Source organism: Malaclemys terrapin, chromosome 1 (assembly GCF_027887155.1).
Source record: "Malaclemys terrapin pileata isolate rMalTer1 chromosome 1, rMalTer1.hap1, whole genome shotgun sequence".
Lineage (NCBI taxonomy): Eukaryota > Metazoa > Chordata > Testudines > Emydidae > Malaclemys > Malaclemys terrapin.
Genome location: NC_071505.1, coordinates 157,036,251 through 157,055,864, shown reverse-complemented (window position 1 = coordinate 157,055,864; position 19,614 = coordinate 157,036,251). Strand labels below are relative to the sequence as shown.

The window sequence follows — 19,614 nt, the reverse complement described above, 5'->3', positions numbered from 1 at the left end:
CAGCAGGAGATATTTTGATTCTTCCAAAATGTGATGTAACACTGTGGTGCAATCTTGTTGGATCAAATAGAAAAATCCCACAAGAGGTCAAATGCAGATAGATTATTTAACTTGTTTATACAGCCTTTTAGGCAGGGATTGTCTTTGTTTTGTAAAGCGCCGAGCACATCTATAATGCCATGCAAGAAATAATGTGGGGATATAATTCTCCTTCATACATTCAGAGATCTTATAAATTAGGCAGGAATGAGGGAATAATTTGTCTCATGTAGCAGCTCTGACTTGGAGATGATGAGCCACATTACTGTTGTTTAAAAGAGAGAAAATAGGAAACAGGATGAAAGTCAATAATTGAAGTGACATGGAGAATCTCTCACGAGCCCACAATATTTTGACTCATAAATGAGCAACTGCATGACCATTATTAAAACTGTAGTGTCAGTAGTCCTTGAGATTCAGTAGTACTTCTAACCCATAAATGTGCTTTCTTCTATTTAAAGAGAATTTAAGGTAAGCATTAGCTTTTATGCATGGAATGGGAGAAATTAAGTGAGGCCTAGTCTACGCTAGGGAATTAGGTTGGTTTAACTATGGGCAGGTCTACTAGTGTAGATGCGATAAAATCGATCCCTGATTGCGCTCCCCATTGACTCCGGAACTCCAGCTCGCGAGAGGCGGAAGTGGAGTCGACGGGGGTGCGGCAGCGGTCAACTCGCCGCCGTCCTCACGGCCAGGTAAGTCGACCTAAGATACGCCGACTTCAGCTACGCTATTTGTGTAGCTGAAGTTGCGTATCTTAGGTCGACACCCCCCACCCTCCCACTCCGCTAGTGTAGACCTGGGCTATGTCACTTGGAGGTGTGAAAAATCCATACTCCTGAGTGACACATTTTTTAAACCGACCTAACCACTGCCATAGACAGCAGTAGAATTCTCCCCTTGACCTAACTACCGCCTCTTAGGGAGGTGGATTACCTATGCTGACGGGAAGAGTTCACTGAAGTGCTACAGCAGCGCAGCTGCAGCAGTGCCACTGTGTCGCTGTAGTGTTCTATGTGTAGAGGTACCCAGAAGGATCTGGGATCTTGCAAGGTGGGAGGGTTCCAGAGTTCAGGCTCCAGCCCAAGCCCGGAAGCCTACACTGCAGTTAAACAGCTCTGCAGTCCAAGTCCCCCGAGCCTGAGTCAGTTGGCAGGGGCCAGCCACGGATTTTAATTGCAGTGTAGACATACCCTTACAGCAGCGGTTCCCAAACTTTAACAACCTGTGAACCCCTTTCACTAAAACGTCAAGTCTTGTGAACCCCCTCTTAAAAATAATATTTCCAGGGATTTTCTCCTTTACCTGAGTATAAATTATAAAAGCAGTGATCTTGGAAATATAATTTTTTGTGTGACATGCTTATTACCCACTATGTATTATTAAGTATTATTTATCATTACAGTATTTTTACTGCATTATGAAAACGGCAACACTCTTCCAAGATCTCACTTTTGTAGCTTGTATCACTTTGAATAAGCCTATTATAAGACAAGGCTCCTATGTTTCATCAAGGAGAATCAGATGTGAAACAGCATGAAGGTATTTAAGGAGCTAACTCAAAGAGTTCCTCCTCCACAAGCATTCAGGTCTTGAGCAGTCCAGGCAAACAACACATGTTACAACAAAGCTTAAACTTGTTCTTCATAATAATTTTAAAAACAATACTAGCTGCCTATTTAATTTTAAAAACAGCAAAAAATATCAACCTTCAAGACTCCTTATAAGAAATGGAAAGGGAGGTGAAGTCTCCTCAGTGTGATAGATCTGCTTGCTTTGATCTGCTTAGCTCTTGGAAGTCTAGGGGCTCCAGGCTGCTGGCCCTATGCTGCCCGGGGTCCCTAGAGACAGCTCTGTCCGCCATTAGGGAATTTTTCCCTGAGAACCCCTTGTAACATTTCACGAACCCCCAGGGGTTCACGAACCCCAGTTTGGGAACCACTGCCTTACAGAGACAAGGTGGGTGAGGTAATGTCTTTTACTGGATCAATGTCTTGGTGAGAGACAAACTTTCGAGCTACACAGAGCTCTTCTAGGAAACGTGTCATAGCTAATAGAAGGCGGAACTGATTGTTTAGCATAAGTCATTAACACACATTTCAAGGGGCCATTCAAGATGAAGTGGCTCGATAACATCCCTCCAGTCATTGGGAGAGGGGGCGGGGGGAAGGAGCACCATGGGGAGTAGAGGTTGTTAGTGGGATAGATTGTTGTAATAAGCCATAAATCCAGTGTCTCCCTTCAGTTTGATTTTTAGTGTCCAGTAAAGTTATGAATTTAAGCCCTCAGGCTCATCTTTTGAAGGTGATGGTGTGTAGGTTTCCTTTGAGAATGAGGACTGAGAGATCAGATATAGAATGATCGCTTTGTGAAAAGTGTTCACCTGTAGGTGATACGGTGTTGTTGTCTCTCATCGTTTTCCTGTGTGAATTCATTTGAGAGCATAGTGATTGTCTGGTTTCACCCACATAGGTGTTGTTGGGGCATTTAGTGTACTGGATCAGGTGTACACCACATGTTGTGATAGGCATGTGTAGGACCCAGGGATCTTGAAGGATGTGTTATGGGAAGCGTTGATCATCGTAACAGTGGAGATATGTCTGCAGGTTTTGCATTTGTTCTGGCAAGGTCTGGTGCAGCTTTGAGTTGGTGTATCCTGTTCTGTGGGTAGCTTGCTTCTGATGAGGAGGGTAGGGGGGTTGTTTGAAGGCCAGAAGAGGGGACTCAGAAAAGATTGCTTTCAGGATGTAGTCCCTAACGAGTACAGGTTGTAATTGATTTAGGCATTCATGATGCCCAGATCTAGTAAGGCTAAATCGCTTAGGGAATTCACATGCATTGAAATTAATGGTAATTGTAAATCTAATCCAGTAGACGGTTGTGACTATCAGCCCAAATGACTTTGAGGCATTATTGCAGGGGTTGGCAACCTATGGCACGCGGCTCGCCAGGTTAAGATCCCTGGCGGCCAGGCCAGTTTGTTTACCTGCTGCATCAGCAGGTTCGGCCGATTGTGGCTCCCACTGGCTGCGGTTCGCGATCCCAGGCCAATGGGGGCTGCGGGAAGCGGCACGGGCGAGGGATGTGCTGGCCGCGGCTTCCCGCTGCCCCTGTTGGCCTGGGACAGCGAACCGTGGCCAGTGGGAGCCACAATCGGCTGACGCGGGAGGGAAACAAACTGGCTCGGCCTGCCAGGGTGCTTACCCTGGCGAGCCGCATGCCAGAGGTTGCCGACCCCTGCATTATTGTTTAATAGGAAACCTTAAGGAGGCACTATTAGGTTTTTTATGCTTGGCTGTTTTGTGCCTGTTAAATTTAATTTAAAACTTTTGAAATGTAAATAATAACTTGTTTCAACAAATCAGTGCTGTGATCTGACAATTATAATCCATGCAACTATTGCTGAAGTTCAGCCATATCTCGTCAGTCTCAGTTAATGCTCTGCCTTTTTTCTTCTTACAGCCAAATCTAGCGAATTCGTTTTCCTTGAACTTGTCCAACCGCTCACGGAAAGAGAACAGATTAAGCTGAATGAGATGATTGCGGAAGTGAGCAAGAAAAACAGGTCACCAGATCTCTCTGACTTCTTGTCTTGGAAGCAGGCATTACCTTTGTTTAAGGACTTGTCGCCTGAGGAAAGCTCCTTCATGAAGTGTTGCCAGGCTTCATTTCAGCAGCAGATGCAGAAGGACAGCGCTCCAGTTCTTGTGAACCCCCTATCTCAGGTTAATAAATGACTCTCAAATGATTCATTGGAGTCAAGTCACTTACTGCCAGTAGAGAAATCAAGCCATTTTCAGTTAACCACAGAAAATAAAAGTATCTGTTTCCATACTTAAGAATCGATAACCTTTGTTAGTTTATCCTTCATAATGAGGCAATAGTTACATTCTGCATTAAGTGCTAGATTGTCCCCTGTTAGGATGCACAGGAGGAGGGTTCAAAGGGCCCTTTGCCATGGTACAAAACCTGTGCAAGAGCCAGCCAGACCATGTTTCTTGCATTCAGAGAAGCACAAGGATCCCATTCCTGCCTTCTGCTTCTAGGTGCGCAAGCCATTGTAGGACACTGGGTTTATTGCGCAGTCTGGCCCTGATGCACATCTTAGAGGGAAAAATTGGAAGCTGAAAGTTCTGACATTTGGGGGATTGGTCAGTTCCATAATCAGACATATTTGTTCTATTCAGTAACAATATTGGTATAGGAAGGGTGGGTTGGTCCGAGTACAAAACTAGAAGTCAAGAGTTCATCTGTTTTGCTCCCTGCTTTTGTGATGGCTCTGTAGCCTTTGCCCCGTCACTAAAGGCTTGATGTGCCCAATAACTGCAGCTCCCATTGAAGCCAATGGGGTACTCAGCACCTCTGACATTCTAGCCTTGTCCTTTCTGCTTCTATTTCCTTTTCAAAAAGGTGGGGATAATACTTCCCAACTCACATGGCTGACTAATGTTTGTAAACCATTTTGAAGAGAAAAGGGCTATATAGGTGTCACCTAGTTTTGTTGTCTATATGTGTGCTTTGGCTCGCAGGTATATTTACCGCTGAACTGCTTATGTTGCATGTAAGTGTTAAATTCTGTTTTTGCTAGCCAGCAAGTAGGTTTTGGCAGGAGAAGAAAGGGACAAAATATGAAGATTTAATGAATAATGAATTCATTGAATAATAAATGAAGATTTATTGTAGATAGCAAAATGTATTTTGGTTTGTTTTACGTCTAGCGGCCTTTGCTGTGTGTTCACTTGTGTATAAAGATGATTTTTTTGGTTTAGGTTTTTTCTTTTTCTCTCCACCAGCAGGAACCAAAAGCAAATGTCACCAAGCCAAGTTATGCTCTATTGCAGAAGCAAAATGGTGGTTGTTATTTCATTGCTCTATCATCTAAGTCAGATGATGAGTGGAAAGAAATAAGAGAAACTGGACCAGTTCAGAAGTATGTATGCTTTATTTAAATTATCAGTTAAGAAAAAAGCCCATGATTGCAAATTACATAAGTAAATAGCTGGAATAAATTTATGACTTATTTAATGTTTGTAAATGACTGCGAGATTTTTGGGTGAAAGGTGCTGTGTTACATGTGAAGTATTTCTATTGTAAGTTAACCAGATTGCACTTTACTTCAGTCTCTCAGCTCTCATTGCCAATGGGAGAGAAGCGGGTCTATGCTCCATGCATTAAAGTTAAGATCATTTCACTAAAAGTTAATACGTGAAGTAAGGGCTAAATCCTGTCCCAGTAAAACCCCCATTGATTTCAATGGGACCAGGATTTGGCTCTAAATGTTGTTTCACTGTAAAACACTGTTCCTTCTGTCATGTTTGAGCTACTTAGCTCTCTGAGTGTCTTAAGCCACATTATTTATCACAAGATCTTTTTTGTCAGTCAATACAGCAATTATAAAACAGGATGCAGCAATATATTAGAAGATAACTAGCACCAAGCTCTTGCTGTATCTATGTCTGCTCTCAATATTAAATGGCAGATTTTTGTTAATTGCATCTAAGGCCTTATGTTTTACACAGTGTTGGAATTATTAATATTGATGCAGGTTATTACCATGGCACTAATTCAACCATAAATATCTTTATTAAATCCAAAGGCCAAATGGTATTTATACAGTTGCTTTAAACATGCCTAAAAAATCCTAAATAATAAGCAATTTACTACATCCAAATAGTAACAAAACATTCACAAGCATTTAATTAAGATACTTAAATTTGGGCTAACCCTGGGGTGCTTAGACCCATATTGGTTAGCTCAAACTTTGTCAGGCAGATATTAGCAATGAACCTTGAAGAATTTACGCTTATACCCTTAACAAACAAGTGACGTCATTGCAAATTATTGGACCTTAACTAAGGCCCGATGAAGGAGTTGCTTACATAACCAATTTATTTATTGCATGTAGAACCCAGTTAATAGTATTTTATTTTGATTTCTTTAGTCCAAACTTTAAATAAGGTTAAATGCTTAAATATTGGTATTAAATACTTAAACATTTCAAAGGGTTACTATAAGTCTTAACACAACAACTCTTCTTTTTCATGATTTCATCCTTTTCTTCACAGGCTTTCAGCCTGTGACTCATGCTAATATCCCAACTCAATTTAAAACCATAGTTCACCTACTTCTAACATGGGCCAGTATTCCTACATATACTCCATTTTAGCTGAAAGTTTAACACTGTTTTGTTTTTGTATGAGAGATTAAAAGTGGAAATGCTCAGTACACAGTTCAAATCAGGTAGCATGAGTATTGGCCTGGAGTCAAGTTTTTACATTGTAAATGTTAACTGCAGAGCTAAACCTTCAGCTGGTGTAAATTATATCAGTGTTGATTTAAATTACCTGAGAATCTGGCTTGTTGTATCTTTCCCCACTTAACACAGTCAATTATCATCAAATATTTTTAACAAATAGTTAGTTATTTAAAAATCAGAGGGGTAGCCGTGTTAGTCTGGATCTGCAGAAAGCAACAGAGAGTCCTGTGGCACCTTATAGACTAACAGACGTATTGGAGCATAAGCTTTCGTGGGAGAATACCCACTTCGTCAGACGCATAAAAATAACGCCTTAGGCTATAAGTGTACCATGTCCTTAGGTGGAAGAAATGTAGATCCTCTTATTATTATTATTATTTATTTGAGAGAGTAATGGTAAAATGTTTCAAGTTCAGAACCATGCTAAGTTACTGACCATACACTGTACATCTGGGTTATAGCGAGTTTAGAAAGCCACTGTTTTACCAGCTTTTATAGAAAGCTGCTGAAATCTGAGAAATGTGTCTGCCCGCCATATGCTTTTACATGGGACACATAAGGGACAAGATTTTATAGCTGGCTTTAGTTGCATACAAAACCAGAATACCGATACTTCTTTTCCCCTGATTTTTGGAAACTGTTAGTTTCAGTCATTTCTGTATATTATTGACTCAGGTTTTGCAGTGTTACATTATGTGCAATATTACTGTAGTAGTGCAAATACTCAATTTTACACATGTATGATAGTGTTAGGAACAGAGTACCGATATAATTCCAAGTGTTTAATTAGAGTCACTGTGAAAGTGCATAGATTGAGCAAAAGTGCTCTCATTCTTTTAGAACATTTCCGTGGATGTGGTCATTCTAATGTCACATTTCCTATTATTTCATCATTCCCTATCAAAACATGTATTAGTTTAAGTTCTTTGTAATTTTCTGCCAAATGCTGCACACTTTGTATTGATCCCAAAAGATCTTGGATGCATATATTGGAATCCATAGCAATGGTTAATGTGTCAGGCTCAAACAGTGAAGAAAAGGTGGAGATTTGTCAGGTCTTCATGAAGTGTGAACTTCATAGTAGCTGTGTGAAGAGATGGGAGTGAGGATAACTAGACAAGTAGAATCGTTTATATCTTAGGAGCATGTCAGTACATCTGCTTGAACTAGCATAAAACAGTCCATAAAGCTTTTTGTTTAGATAATGTACATCTATGATTCACCCTCGCATTATTTCACCACCTTCTGAACCATAATTTCATGGGCATTAGGAATTTTTTGTAAGTGGCTTGTTAAACCACAGCTCATCTTGTTATAACATCACTTTTGCTTTCTAGTTTGATTGTTTATCCTGCCCCACCCACAAAAGGAGGACTGGGTGTCACAAGAGAGGATCTAGAGTGTCTGGAGTATGGAGAATTCCTCAATGATGTCATCATTGACTTCTATCTTAAGTAAGTAATAGAAGGGAGGAATAAGAATCATTTTGATCTATTTTTGAATGAAACCTAAAATAGTGAGCTTTAAACAGTCTGTGGTGATTACAATAGAGCAAAGACTTGGCTTAGTTCCAATTTTGGCTGTTATTTTTAGCCTATCTATATTCCCCTGCAGTTAAAGTTGGCTGGATTTCATTCTTCACTTCTCCCCAAAGATACTGTTGTAATCTCTAGATAGAGCAGAATACCTGCAGTGTTTCCACTCCAGAAATGAACATACTTTAATGGTGAGTGAAGTAGGGTTGCCAGGTGCCTGATTTGTTACCAAAAAGTCTGGTTGAAAAGGGGACCTGGCGATTCCGGTCAGCACTGCTGACCAGGCCATTAAAAGTCTGGTCAGCGGCGCAGCAGGGCTAAGGCAGGCTCCCCGCCTGCCTTGGCTCTTCACGACTCTTGGAAGCAGCGGCATGTCCCCCCTCCGGCTCCTAGGCATCCGCACGCTGCCCCTGCCCCAGGCATCAGCTCCGCATCTCCCATTGGCCAGGAACCGTGCCCCCCCGCCCGAGCCCTGATCCCTCTCTCGCCCTCCAAACCCCTTGGTCCCAGCCTGGAGCACCCTCCTGCACCTGATAGCCCACACCCCCAGCTGGAGGTTCCAGCTTCCAGGAATTACTAGTGGGAGTGTGGGCTTTTATGCATCCTGCCACCTTTCAGGAGCTTTGCTGAAGAATAGTATTCTGTGATAAACTAAAAATAAATTCTGCAGCAGGGACCTGGATTCTGCAGCAGCTTAATTTTAATTAAAAAAAACTGAAGGGTTTTACTTAATGAATCAACTATGAATTTGAATAATACAATTGTAATGAATGGGACAATACACACCTGTAACCTATTGTTTCATACTCTTTGCAGGCTTGTTTTACAGTTGGTTCATGTTTTCAAGCTTATTTTAGTAGAAACTTAATTATTTAAATATGAAAACATTGATTCTGGAGCACAAATCTCAGGCAGAAGGTGGATTCAGTGGGGCTGTGCTCTTAATAACTGTGTTTGGCACTTAGATACTAACGTGATAATCATCCATACACAATTAAAATAGGTTAAATAGAAAATTTTGACATGGCTAGCAGCTATGAAGATAACTGATTACAAAATGTAAGATAACCCTGATGTATCTTAATATTTTTATGAAGATTATTTTGTTGAGGGGGAAGGTAATTTCCACATAAAGTAAAAATCTGCATTTGTTGTTTCTGTGGTAGATATCTCTTGTTGGAGAAAGCACCAAAGCAGCTTGCTGAGCGGTCGCATATTTTTAGCAGCTTCTTCTATAAGTGCCTGACCAGGACAGGAAAAAACTCCGAAGAAGATCCCAAACTGTCGTAAGTTCACTTCCAGATGCCATAATGTCATTGTTGACAAGTAAAGGATTTGTTACATTAACAGACAAGTACTGACCGTCATGGTTTTAATTAGAAGAGGGAAGAAACAAATTAGTAACATACAGAGTTCTCCTGTTATGAATGTTCTCCATGGATCACTCATAATCTTCAATAAAGTGTCCTTGGCATGTAGTATTCTGAGTGTTCTCAGATCTTCCAGATATGCTGCAAGTCACAGTTTAGGTTTGCAGTCATAGGATGGTAATGGTGGATTTTATTAAAGTTTGTCTGTGATGGACATTTGATTATAAATACGAACAGTGCTTTCGCTTTCCTCCAGATGATTTTTCTGAGTCTGGAATTTAATATGCCTTCACTTCGTTTGATTACCCCTCTGTTGAAGATTCATGCAGTTTTGCAGGACGGACCTCAGTTTTTTTCAGTGTTCTTTTTAAGCGTAGCACATATAGCTACTCCCTTTATTTATTAAGTTCACATGGTAATCGCATGTTTTTTTGCGAGAGAAAATTTCATATTGTGTAAGGGCAGTTCTCTGATATGGAGTCAGATTCTTTCCTGAGAGGTCAAGTTCTCTGAAATTTGCTGTACCTGGCTGAGGAAATTGCCCTCTTTGTTCATTGAGAATGAAATTTCTCTCTCCTAACACACCCACACAAAATAGCCAAGTTGCTGTGTAACTTCCTTTCTCCCCAGATCCTAGGGTGACTGGAAGGCTGCAGTGTAGTCCCTTCACAGGTGCTGTTCCTGCCTACGGATTTTAGTAGGACCCCTTCCCACTGCATGCTTCATGTGCTCGTTTTGAGCTGCACAGTAGTGGATCCTATAGCCCCTCCCCTAACCTGCCCCCAAACCTTCTCTTTACTTTGGTCTGTGCGGAGCCAGCACAGCATCATGCAGGGGGTGCAGAGTTGTTCCATCCCCCTCCTCAGCACTTTGTCCGTACCTTCGCACAGACACTGCCACAGTTCAGATGGCTTCTGGAACGGGGTGTATTCCACTCAAAGTTGACTAATATGTAGCACTTTACAAATCATTCAGTAGTTTTCACATCATCCTGTGCTAAATTAGAAAACCTGAAAATTTTTTGACAGTCTCCCTTAAAAATGGAACTCTATTTTTTGACTGTAAATTGGAGAGGAAGTATGGTTTAGTAGTTCAAGCATAGAACCAGGAAAGATCTATGTTCTATTCCTGGCTCTTCCACAATGTGTGAACTTGGGCAAGGCACTTACAGTCTGTTGCTTAGATTTTTCGCCTCTATAAAATGGGGTTAGTCAATAATACTGGTCTTCAAAAGGGGTGTTGTGAGGTTTAGTTCATGAATGTTTGTTTGTAAATCGTTAAAGATCCTTGGTTAGAAATTGTTCCATGGGCAATTGCTCGGTGCAGGAGTTAGTGGATGAGGTTCTATTGCCTGTGTTATGCGGGAGGTCAGATTAGAAGATCATAAAGGTCCTTTCTGGCCTTAAAATCTATGGATAACCTAGCTCAAAAAAGTTTAACTGAAAAGACTCAGAAAATTACTCAGTATACAGATCAGTCCACCTGTTCTGTAAGTGACTTATCATAGATTCTTGATGAGGTGTTTTGCCAGCCTCTGCATCCCCCCCCCCTGTAACTGCTCTTGAGATTTTTTTTTAAAAATGGACTTGTTTAAGGTGGGAAGCAGTAGAGTTTATTGGGGAGTTAATTTCCAGCCTGCCACATTAATGTTCAGTGCATTTAAAATACATTCCCTTTAAAGATGTTTAAATTGGTAGAGCCCTTCTTTTTGGACACAGAAAAAGAAATTATTCCAAAATATTTGGTTTGATTTGGTTTTAAGTTAACACAGCTATATTGCCAACCCTAAGCATTCAGAAATCATGAGTCTGGCCCCAAAAATCATGATACATAAAAAAGATATTTAGAGTTCATTTTATTTACATTGTGGTTTTTGACCTTGAGCATACAGTGAGAGTGGGAGGTCAGATGTTCAAAATTTTCTCTGCAACAGGGAAGTCTGGGAACGTTTTTTCAATGTCAGCTGAGAGTCTCACATAACTGTATGGCTCCAGTACCTGCGGCTTAAAGAGGAACACCATGTATTGCAAGACTTGCGATAAGTTAATGAACATTGGCAACGCTGAAATCCTTCAGGAGAAAAACCCAAAGAAACAAACCAACGGTAATTGTTGTTTTTGTATTCACAGAGTGGCACAAAGAAGACATAAAAGAGTAAGAACATGGACTCGACATATAAACATCTTTAATAAAGATTACATCTTTGTGCCTGTTAATGAGGAGTAAGTATGACACACATATTTTTGAAACAGTTTTTTGTGGGGCCATTTTCTGAATCTTAAAATTGCAAAGATTTGAAATTTATCATTGAAGGGAGCAGTGAAATATCCATGGTCCAATATTTTATGGTCCATCAGCAATAGAAATAAGTGCCACTAGAAAGCTAGGGATTCCTGATCCTAGATAGATTTAAAGCACTAAACACCATGCTGTCTATCTAGATCGGGGTGGGCAAACTTTTTGGCCTGAGGGCCACATGGGGAATAGAAATTGTATGGTGGGCCATGAATGCTCACAAAGTTGGGATGCGGGAGAAGGTGAGGGCTCTGGGTGGGGGTGCGGGCTCTGGGGTGGAGCTGGGGATGAGAGGTTTGGGTTGCAGGAGGGTGCTCCGGGCTGGGATCGAGGCGTTTAGAGAGTGGGAGGAGGATCAGGGCTGGGGCACAGTGTTGGAGTGTGAGGATAGGCTCAGAAGTACAGGCTCCAAGCGGCACTTACTTCAAGCGGCTCCCGAAAGCAGTGGCATGTCCCTTTTCCGGCTCCTACGCAGAGGTGTGGCCAGGCGGCTCTGCACGCTGCTCCATCCACAGGCACCGCCCCTGCAGCTCCCATTGGAGCGCCGGAGGTGGCCACTGGAGTGCGTAGGAGCTGGAGGAGGCCATGCCACAGCTTCCGGGAGCTGCATGGAGTGGCCCCTGACCCTGTGCCCCAGCTAGAGCACCGGAGCGGGGCTGAGCCGCATGGTGAGGCCCACGACCCCAGCTGGAGCGCCAGAGCAGCCCCTGACCCAGCGTCCCGGCTGGAGCACCAGAGCAGAGCAAGCCCCAGATCCCGCTCCTCAGCGGGAGCTCACGGGCCATTTAAAATGACTCCAGCCCGTGGGCCGTAGTTTGCCCACCCCGATCTAGATGAAGAGCCCGCATTTCCAGTGGTGTAACAGATTAGTCTCTAACTCTAGCAATGTAGGAGATTGGATAAAATGTCAGAACTGAAGTGGGGTAGTAATCTAAATAGTTTTAGGGTGTGCTCTCATTATGTACCAGGGTTAGAAATGCTTTGGTTGATCAGTACAAACACTCCCAGGGCTGTTAAGCTTTTCCACGTGCTGATACTGGCTCGTTGGTCAGCAAGAAAATAATTACATAGACTCTGAGTTTAAAAGTAAAATAAAGATCAATCCTATTCGTTGTGCGGAAAATATAATTAGTTAAAATAAAGTTCTTCCAAATTTTGCATTTCATGTGCATCTGGTTTGAAAAAAGATATTTCCTTGCCTCCAGTAAGCTTTGCTTTGTGGGTCTTTATTGCAGAAAGGGTTTTATTTTTAGGCGAGTTTTTTTAGTTGTCATTGTATACCCTATGAACTTGAGTACTTTCCTGTAAGCAGTTCCCTGTAGAACAATACATAGTACTGCAGTATCGGAACCAATATGTGGGCCTGATTCTATACTGCCCTGCACCATGGAGGTCCCGTTGAAGTTGATAAGTAACGTCAGTGGAATCTGTGTATACAAAAGAGCAGCTGCAGAGTGAGGTCATCTAAACGTGTTCAGGTTGGCGGAATATATTGTGGACTATCTCCATGTTTTCATACCTGGCACTGATCAGTTGATTAGAGTATCCTGAGGGTTTTGTTTTGGTTGTTTGTTTTGTTTTGTTTGCAGGGAGTGTGTGTTGAGAACCAGATAGGAGAAGTACTTGAGAACCAGGAAAGTGAGAATTATCTTTGCAACACCTGCTGCAGAGGTGAAAATGAGTAGGTGGATATGTGTATCATTGTGTCCTTCTAAATGAGCATCGAAAAGGTCAGAACTGATAGACATTACAGTGGAGCAACAATGCATTAGTTCCATTAGCTCACTAGTACCAAAGGCTTTCCACAACTTTTAAAGGACTCTTGAATACTGAATTGCTGACCTCTTTTTTTATTTTTCTTCTCATCCCTATGACAGGTCTCACTGGTACATTGCAGTTATTTGCTTTCCTTGGTTAGAAGAAGTGGTATATGAGGACTGTCCAAATCAGGGGTCATTGTGGTCCCAGACTCAGCAATCTCCACTTCAGTCCGAAAAGAAGAGAGAAACAGTTAGAACCAACACAGTGCTGGTCTTCAATGATAATTGGAAGAATAAAGAAGAACTGGATGTAAAGAGCAATCTGCACTCAGAAGGTAGTGGGTTTTTTAAGAGAAAATGATGAAAAACTGTTAGCTTCAGTAATACCTGAATGCTTTAATGAGGCACTTATCAAAGAAAACTTAATCCTTTGCAAGACTGATTTAGTGGATTTTTTAGGTTACCATATATAGTAAAATTTCCTGATATATTATGGGCTGTATTGTGTTCTTGATGCCTGTGTGCAACTTTCTTAGACACGAATGGAAGTGGCATGTGCAGATCCACGCATGATATAGTCCTAAGTGAGGTTTCCATACTAGGATCCTGGTCGAACTCCCATCAAAGTCAATGAAAAATCTCTCATTGATTTCAGTGCGAGTTGGATCAGAACCCTAGTGAAGTCCTTCAGCAGTATTCAGCCATTCAGACATGCTTGTACCAAAGGGAACTAAAGCTAGCTTATGCTCATGCCGTCTTCTTTACAATGCGGATAGAGCCATTGATCAGGAAATGCAAATATTTCAGCCAAAAAAATAGAAAATAATTGTTATTTTCAATTTACTGTCTCACACTAGGTAAAGATCATCATGCTTCGTCTCCAAACTTGGAGTCAAATCATTATGAAGTAAGTACTTTTCTGTACAGACAAGGAAGACACTGTGAAGTCTTTAGTGACAATCTGACACTGTCAGATTAAAAATTGCATTTAAAAATAAAATTTAGGACAAAACTATCTGCTAATGTCCCTTTAGGTAAACAATAACAAGTAGTGGTATATATTGGCTGTATTGGACAAGGACATGCTTGGGTTTTATTTTTGCTTAGCATAACTAGACTACTTGAATGTCACTGCTTTAAAATAAAATTACATTTGTATAAAATTGACTTGACTCCTATGATCTTACTTGATATTTGCCATCAGGGTCTTCATTAGCAAAGTAGGTTGACTTCCAAGAGAAGTGAATTACATATGGTGAGGAGGGTAATAATTTCCATTAATGTTTTTAACAGCTCAACCTTGTAAAATTTTACTCTCTCAGAGCAAGTTTTTTTGAACATTGAATAAAATATAATGATTTGTTTCATTATCAATGTCTAGTGAAGAACAGAGGAGTATGTGTTATATCTGGGCTGGTAAATTTGCATGACTGTTTTGCAAGGTTTACAATCTGTATCTGAATCAGTATTGTTTTTAGGCTGGGTTATTGCTTTCATAGTATCTGAGACATGTTTCCCTGTAGCTTCTTGATTCTGCATCTTCTGAGCCCAATCTTGAGCTGCTGGGCTCTGCTTGTTCTTTTAAAGATTGACAGAGCGGTAATGGAAGATGAGCTTCTTTATGAATCAGAAGTGTCTTTAGGATGGTTGGGTTCTACAGAGCTATCACCTCTGAGACTGGCAGAGAGAGCAAAATGAGAGGGAAAAATGCAGGCAGGCGGATGTTTGTTGATTTTAAGAAAGAGTATGGGTTAGATTGTGGCTCAGTCTAATGCAGCTGCAGAAAGGATTGAAAGGGTGTGAACTCCTCCCATCCCCACCCCCCACGTGACTGCATAGGACTTGGTCAGAACTAGAGTCACAAGATGGAAAGCAGAGCCTGAGCGCCTGGTACTCCCTCTTTGAAAGTAAGTGGATGAGAAGGGGAAGTACCTCCCCCAGGCACCAGCCAATAGAACTGATTGGATGCAAGGGACGGTAATATAATGTATGGCTAGTAATGGGCTGATGCAGTATATTCTCCCAAACCTGAAACAGGAGTTCTGGCGAAGTTGACCCAGAGAGGTGCATCTGAGTCACGGTTCCTTTCCGCAGTTTCTTCTGGGCCATTCACTCCCTCTTTGAGAGTAAACTCTATCTAGCCCTTAGTGCTTCAAGTCCCTGTGTGTATTCCAAATATGGGTGTACATATGCACCATGCACCTGAGTCCAGAAAATTTTAGTAAGCAGTGTCCGTTGGTCTGCACACATCCAGTGGAATTCCTTGTGCTCTGAACCAAGGGCATAAAGGCCAGTGAGGACTGATGCCTCTCCAGTTCCTTCTTACTGCTGCATGGCTTGAGTCAGAATCCCATGTCTGCTTCGACCTTCTCTTCTGTAAGCCTGTGAATACTATTTGTAAATTGTTTAATGGCGTAATATTTTAGTGTTTTTATAGTTAGTTTAGTTACTCCCCACCCCAGTGAGCTTCTTCCTCCAAAGAGGGACTATGCCAAGATTTTCTGGGTTGAAGAACTGTCTCCCCTACTCACAACCACCAGCTCTGCCTCATATCACCATTAAGTGCAGCATCTGCCTCTGTGCCCCTCCCTGAACTCGGGAGGAATGAATTTGTCATCTGTGGAGGTACTTACCTGTAGCTGAAGGTTCTTTGAGATGTGTGGTCCCGATATGTATTCCACTACTGCCCTTCATTCCTGCTGCTACAAACATCTCTAGAGTCATGGTAAGAAAAGGATCTGGAGAGGCATCGGTCCACACTGCCCTTTATGCCCTCAGTTCAGAATATGAGGAGTTTCACTACATGGGTGCAGACCAAAGGATACTGCTTATTAAAAATGTCCAGAATCAGGCGCATGGTGCGCATGTGTACCCATGTGTAGAATACAGATAGGGATCACATATCTCGAAGAACCTCCAGTTACAGATAAGGAACCTCCAGTTCTTGTTGGTGGCAGTTAGAGTAGAGAATATTTTAAAAGGACGTAGTTACCTTGAAAATCTCACTAATTTGAAAAAGATTTCCCTGTTACAGTACCTAAAATTAGTAGACAAGAAGTTAGTGGAAAAAAAGGTTTCTCTAAAGTTTCTCTATTTTTTCAGTGTTTACTTTGTGCGTTTGATAGCACTTCGTGGGGTTTCATTGATTCCCCAGTATACTACTTAGCTAGTCAATTTCTCTCTTTCTGAAATGATCACTATAAACATCAACGGGGAGCAGCAAAAACATTGTTTTTTTAAAGGATTTTTTAAAAACAAGAAATATTATTTGATTCCTCTGTTAGAATTCTATCATTTCAAAGTTCGTGTTGAAGTCCCTTTTTTGTTTACCTCTCAGTGAAATACAGTAATATTTGATTGCTTTCAGTGTATCGTAGGTATTTCAGTTTCTTGATCACTTTGTTACATATTAATTTATCCCATCAGGTGTCACCTAATAAAAATATGAAGTCATTTTGTGCTTTTTCTGGATACAGCTTGTAAAATGTATTTTATGTTTTTCAGAGCTCTTTAAGTAATTCCAAATTAAAGAAAGTTTGTAAAAGGTAGGTTTATGCTTTCATGATAATGTAACAACACTTAAGTGTCCATATTCAGCAATTTGGTAGCAACACGAAGCACTTGATTCAGCTTTACACATAATGAGGGTTACCTTTAAGGGTGCTTTGTTCAGGTTTCCCCATTGATTCCTTGACCATTATACTCATATTATCACTGAAATTAAGTCACAAAATAAAAACCTCTTTTTGCCACTCAACTAATATGCCTAATGAAAGATTAAGCTGATTTTTGTTTTTTCTGTCAACAGGCCTTGTATACTCATCTTGGATTCTTTGAAAGCAGGTTCTCTGCAGAACACAGTTCAGATCTTGAGAGAGTAAGTAACAGTTTTATTCTTGTGTTAGACAGGGACATTATCAAATCAGATTTTAGATCCAAAATGTATGACTTACATTCTTTCAAAAAATTGTGCAGAACCTAAGAAAAGTTTCCATGATTTATTTAAAAACAAAACAACACCCTGCAATGCAAATGTTTGTTGTTCAGTTGTAAACATCTCTCTGCAGGATTGACACAATTACAGGCCTGCTTCAATAGTGGAAAAAAGTGAGAGGTACGCTAGACTTTAAAAAAAAAAATAAAAAAAAAATCTTCATTTTGGTTATCCAAGGTATTTTGATAATGCAGGTCAGGAATGTTGCTATGTAATTCTTTTAAACCTGAAAGTGTTCTTTCTAAATGGCCAGTTTTTCAAAGAGTAGCCTTCAGTTTTGTGAGTGTACAATTACAACATTTCAGTAGCATGCAGTTACTGCATTTTTGCACACAGATTAAATATGATACCTGGTTGAAGGTGGCTAAAAATTTGGTATTACTGATTTAGTCAGATTAAAATATTAGTAGCTGTCTTAGAAGGCAAGAATAAGAACAGCCCTGAAATGTTGTATGCAAACTCAGTGCCCTTATATAAAAGTACTTAGGGGAAATATAAATATATATCATTTTTAAATGATCATATTCTCAAGTTGTTTTCTTGAGTTGGAATAGTAACTTGAGCTCAGTGAAAACAAAAGCACTACTGTAAGTATCTGTAGGGAAGAAAACTCTATGAGGAATCCTTGGTGTCGCCCTTTCAAGCATTGCAGCGTCATTCTTTGAGTAGTGTTACACAGAGCAAATGACTAACATAGCATACAAAAAATCTTTTTTGAATCAGTGCCCTATTGACAATATTAAGTACTTGGGGCCAACTGGAATGTGGTTCTTGTTTTTTATTGTGTTTAATGAAAAGAGCAAAATGCAGAAGACCTCATAAAAGTGGTCAGTGATGGAGACTCCACCATGACCCTTGGTAAATTGTTCAGGTGGTTAAAAACAGTAATTAACTGGTGCAGCAATTTAAGAAGGGTTGTGGTGGATTCTCCATCACTGACCCTTTATAAATCAAGATTGGATGTTTTCTAAGATCTGCTTTAGGCATTATTTTGTGGTAGTTTTACGGCCTGTCTTACACAGGAGGTCAGACTAGATGATCACAATGGTCCATCTGGCCTTGGAAGGTACAAATCTGAGAATAGCATAGAGGACACATCCTCCATGTGTAAATCTGTCCCTGGTCACACACTGTCTTCAGAGCAGTCCAGGGTCCATGAATTTTGCAGCACTATCTTCTCCCTGTCCTGGGGCATGCAGAGGGCTGTGCGGAGAGTTCTGCCTAGGTCCAAGGATCTGTGTGTGTGTGGAGGGTGTAGCAAATATCCTCCTACAATCCTGTCAGACTCCTGGCAGGAATAAGTCTGGCAGTGTGGCTCCCTCTGTGCATGGAATTTTCCTGTTCAAGGAAGTCCAAGGGTTTCTTGCTGCTGACAGGACTAATCTTCTAAGTATGATTCTACTGGAGCATAGAGACAGTAAGCCAGAGGAGGGCTGCATGGGACCAGGAAATAGGTTGAGTGGAAGAGGTCTCCTATGGAGTCCTGGCATCTGTGAGGTTTGGGAGCTGCATCTATGACTTCTTCCAGTCAGGGGAGGCAAAGCTCATCACATTCACACCCAATGTTAGAATTTGGAGGAATCTCCAATAGGGGAACCTGGTGAACTTCTCTTTCTACAGATTCTCCCCTTCCCCCCCACATTTTTTCTAATGGATTTTACCATAGGAGAGGGCAGTAGTGCCCATGGTAAATTAACTCTAAACTGGATGAAAATATGAGCGCACAGATCTTTGTGTTAACTAGGGAATGGGCTTCATTTGAACTCTAAAGCCCTTACATCAGTGTTTCTCAAACTTTTGTACTGGTGACCCCTTTCACATAGCAAGCCTCTGAGTGTGACCCCCTCTCCCCCTTATAAATTAAAAACACTTTTAAAAATATATTTAACACCATTATAAAGGCTGGAGGCAAAGCGGGGTTTGGGATGGAGGTGGACAGCTCGCGACCCCCCATGTAATAACCTCGCGACCCCCTGAGGGGTCACGACCCCCAGTTTGAGAACCTCGGCCTTACATTCAGTTGGGTGTGTACCTTGCACTTCTCAGTGGGCTACCTTTTCAGGAGCAGTATGGGTTTTGGGTGTTCATTTCTGAGAGGCCTCAGAAGCATTGAATGCTTGCAGCTCTAGCTGAAGTCCAGCAAAAGCTGTGGGTGGTTGGTACTTCTGAAAATCAGACCCAGCATGTCTCAAAGAATCCAAAATTAGTGGGCACTTTTGAACATTGGGCTCAATATGTAGCTGTTGCAGTCAGAGAGCAATAGGGGAGCTTCTGGTGGCTAATCGAACACCTGTAAATTCCAGTGAATGGTAAGAGCAGTCCCCGAAGCCCAGTGGATGCCTGGCATCATCCTGTTACAAAGGTG

The 19,614-nt window shown here is 41.3% G+C and overlaps 1 protein-coding gene across 4 annotated transcripts in view; it reads left to right on the top strand.

Annotated features, from left to right (window-relative positions):
- Positions 1-19,614, top strand: part of SENP7 (SUMO specific peptidase 7) — a 91,407-nt gene that overhangs the window by 67,215 nt on the left and 4,578 nt on the right. For 3 of the 4 annotated variants that reach the window (XM_054045143.1, XM_054045137.1, XM_054045129.1), the window contains 9 exons: positions 3,502-3,764; positions 4,833-4,969; positions 7,633-7,749; positions 8,997-9,116; positions 11,330-11,422; positions 13,373-13,590; positions 14,113-14,162; positions 16,760-16,800; positions 17,064-17,132. In XM_054045143.1, coding sequence (XP_053901118.1) covers positions 3,502-3,764; positions 4,833-4,969; positions 7,633-7,749; positions 8,997-9,116; positions 11,330-11,422; positions 13,373-13,590; positions 14,113-14,162; positions 16,760-16,800; positions 17,064-17,132 — 1,108 coding nt within the window. The remainder of the gene's footprint in view (positions 1-3,501; positions 3,765-4,832; positions 4,970-7,632; positions 7,750-8,996; positions 9,117-11,329; positions 11,423-13,372; positions 13,591-14,112; positions 14,163-16,759; positions 16,801-17,063; positions 17,133-19,614) is intronic. The other variant, XM_054045133.1, reaches the window with a different exon arrangement.